Raw genomic sequence first — 3,590 nt, 5'->3', positions numbered from 1 at the left:
CTAAACAACAAAGCCTGCAGCTGGATAGTGGGAAGGGCAAGGAGCTTAGATGGGACACTCCTTAATTTCTTGGACTTTTAAAGAAATCGGGTGAGAGGGGGAGAAATGTACTTTCAGAGTTGCAAGATTTTGTTAATGTACTTAGAATTAAATCATCTAGTTGACAATATTTCTATTTTGGTATCTATAAGGAGAGAACCAATTTGGTGTGGCGATTAAGACATCAGGCTAAAAAGTGGAAAACTGTGAATTCTAGTCCTGCCTTAGGCATAACTAGCACAGTGGCCTTGGGCTAGTTACTTTCTCTCAGCTCAAGGAAGGAGGCAATGCCAAATCAGTTTTGAAAAACCTTGCCAAGAAAATTATAGGGACTTGTCCAGGGAATTGCTGTGAATCAGACATGATTGAAAGGAATAAAAAATATATATAAAGGGGGGGAAGCTAAAGGTTTTTGCTTTTCTTTTAGAACCATCCTTGCCATAGATATTAGAATGCATGAAATTGTGATGTAACTGTACTTATAATGCAATGTTGCAACATCCTGACATTTTCACTTGTAGGTGAGGTTCCAACTACCTTCTAGTAAAAAGGAGGCAATTTTAATCTTTGATAAATGTGATTTTTTTTCCCACTCAGAATAAATGTTTGTTGTAATGTTTATGGATCCATGATATTCTTCTACCAACTTTTGGAATTTAAATAAGAACAGCTTGATAGCTTAATGCACTTTCCTTTTTTGTCTTCATTTTCTAAGAATATTATGAACTACATGAAAGTGAGATAAGCATACATTCTCATTATATGTCAATATTCCTCTTCAACCCTTCAAAATTTCTGATTTTGAATGGGAGTATTAACAGCTATTCAGTGGTGGGATTCAAATATGTGAACAACCGGTTCTCTGTGTGGATGCCACTTCCGGAAGTCCGTTCTGGGCCTGGGCAACAAAAAATTAACTACCGGTTCTGCCAAACTGGTGCAAACCGGCTGAGTCCCACCACTGCATCTATTCCATCCTAACCTAACACTTTGGTGAGAAAATTATTAACTGAGATTAATGTGCTTCTCATGTTAGAGAGCCTGGATTACAGAAATCGCTACTGTGCTGAAATGTCCAGATTCCAGTTTTTTTTCATTCCTTATTTCCTCACTGACCACCTGTGATTGTCTTCGGTAGAGCTTGAAATAGAGAAGATATCATAACAAAATAGGAGAATGCAAACAATGTTATTGAGCAAGTGTCTGTACCTGAGTTACTTTTGGTTCTGGAACTGGAAAAATCTGAAGAAAGAGACAGACAGAGAGAAGAGAAGAGAAGAGAAGGTTGGGGAGGAGACAGAGAAGAAATTAAAATAAGCTAAATTCTACTTTATTCAAACTCTGTTTTATATATACTGTACATATACATACATATTTGTTTACATAAATAAAAGATAAACATTAACATATATAAAGAGAAATTAGAAAATGTATTTTAAAAGTGTGAAAAGCCGCTAAGAAAAAAAAATGTAAAAATGTTACTTTCAATTTTTGCAGCAGTTACAAATAAACTAATTATCCCTCCTCCTCTTTATTATTACATTACAAAGTTTTCTTCTATCCTGTATTCAATCAGTTTTTCAATCAGCAAATCAAGGAATCACCATTCCACTTTTTCCCCATTTTCAATAATATGTTGCAAAATAGATTTCCAGTTGGTACCTGAAGTAATCTTCCCTGACCCAGAAATGTTTGGTCATATTTATTCCCATCTTCAACCTATACTTTTTCTGGACAGTTGTTGAGAAAGTGACAACTTAATTTCAATTTTGAGAAATTTAATTGTTTTGAGATCCAATCATGGAATAGAAATGATGTCAATCACTAGTGGATGAAGTTTGTCAGGATAGGGATGAAGAAAGAGGTCTTCCTGGTTCTTCTGGCTACCCCATGGTCGAATGTTCTCCTCCATGCTCTTTCTCGTCATGCTGTATGAAACCATTGGAGGGGGTCATCTGTTGTGTAGATGAGATTTGTTTGTTTATTTTATTTGTATGCTGCCAAATGTCTCTGATGACATTCAGGTATGCATTACCAAATGGAAAATGGCTTGAACCAATGTCTATCAGATAGAAAAGAAAGCCCAATTAAATGCCTCCAAACCAAGTCACTCATCAGTAAACATCCAGAAACATTGTGCCCCACAAAGGACTTGGGGCATGAGTTAGGGGTCTTCATGGAAACTGTGGCTAGGATTCGTATGGCAGTCATAACCTCTTTGGCCCAATATGGTCAAGATTGATCATTCATGCTTTGAGCATCACTTGGATGTAATGAACTCTAAGTAGGGCAGGCTTTGGAGACCACCTGGAAACCATCTGGTTTAGAATGTAGCTGCAAGATTAATAGTGAGTCAACCCTGCCATGGCACCTTTCTTGAAACCACTGCATTGGATCCCACTAGTCTTCAAGACCCAACTCAAAGTACTGGTAACCTATAACGTTCTGTAAGACAGCACCATGTTACATTCAGTTCTACTTGCAACTATTGAATCCACCTCTTCAGAAAAAAAAATCCTAGGAAAACCTGTTAAGAATCATCATCATCATCAACACACACACACACACACACACCTGACCTGAATTGAGGAGGAGGCATGGATGAGATGATAGCCTTTCTCTGCAGCAGTGCCCACACCTTGGAATTCTTAACCCACAAAGATCTTTAAAGCTCCATCTTTAATAATCTTAAGAAAACAATGAGTGAGTTTGGAAGCTCTAGCATGGGTGCGTATGTCCCATGGTTTGTGTTTGTGTTTTATTGTGCCTCAATGGTTTCTGTTTTAATGTAATTATCTTTGTTTGCATTTTTTGTCACCCCAGTTTCTTGGTTAGATGGCTGGTCATATAAATTGGATGACTGACTGACTGAATGCTACCATTTAAAGATATTTTTATTACACTGTGCCTTAAATCTTAGCTTGATTTTTATAGATTTTATAGACATCCATCTTAGGACAGGTTGATTTATTATTACTGTTTTTTGTAAAAGTTTGGCACATTCCATTATTGATTTTGTAATTTTAATCTGTTGCATTTTATCTAGTTCATGATCTGTTGAGTGGACAAGATATAAAAAGCTGCAAAATAGACACATATATACATGGCATATTATAAAAACAATTTCTTAACCTTCATTCTTCTCCAGGCTCCTTTAACTTCTTTGTTTCTTAAAACATAGATAAGGGGGTTCAGCATGGGGATCACAACAGCATAAAACACAGAAATTACTTTGTCATAGTTCAGAGAATGAGAAGAGCTTGGTTGCACATACATGAAGAAGAGGGTGCCATAGAAAATCACAATAGCAGTCAGGTGGGAGGCACAGGTAGAGAAGGCTTTGTGTCTTCCACTAGTAGAATGGTTTCTAAATATGGCATTCAGAATATAGATATAGGAGATGATGACTGTGAAGAGGGACCCAGTTAAATTGATTGTACTCAAGGCAAAAAGCTGGATTTCTTTTGTCTGAGTGTCAGAGCAGGATAAAGCTAGAAGTGGTGGGTCATTGCAGTAAAAGTGGTTAATTACATTTGGACCACAGAAGGATA

The 3,590-nt window shown here is 36.8% G+C and overlaps 1 protein-coding gene across 1 annotated transcript in view; it reads right to left on the bottom strand.

The window, feature by feature from the left end:
* Positions 1-1,016: 1,016 nt before the first annotated feature.
* The window catches only part of LOC107299247 (olfactory receptor 1030-like), a 3,091-nt gene continuing 517 nt past the window's right edge, over positions 1,017-3,590 (bottom strand). The window contains exons 1-2 of the mRNA XM_029286724.1: positions 3,161-3,590; positions 1,017-1,065 (exon numbers count right to left, since the gene is read on the bottom strand). The exon at positions 3,161-3,590 is cut by the window's right edge and continues 517 nt beyond it. Of these exons, the coding sequence (XP_029142557.1) occupies positions 1,017-1,065; positions 3,161-3,590 (479 nt within the window). The remainder of the gene's footprint in view (positions 1,066-3,160) is intronic.

The sequence above is a fragment of the Protobothrops mucrosquamatus genome, unplaced genomic scaffold, assembly GCF_001527695.2.
Source record: "Protobothrops mucrosquamatus isolate PMUCROS unplaced genomic scaffold, P.Mucros_1.0 scaffold4726, whole genome shotgun sequence".
NCBI classification, from domain to species: domain Eukaryota; kingdom Metazoa; phylum Chordata; class Lepidosauria; order Squamata; family Viperidae; genus Protobothrops; species Protobothrops mucrosquamatus.
The sequence above is the reverse complement of the archived record's forward strand: the minus strand, read 5'-3'. Positions and strand labels throughout refer to the sequence as shown.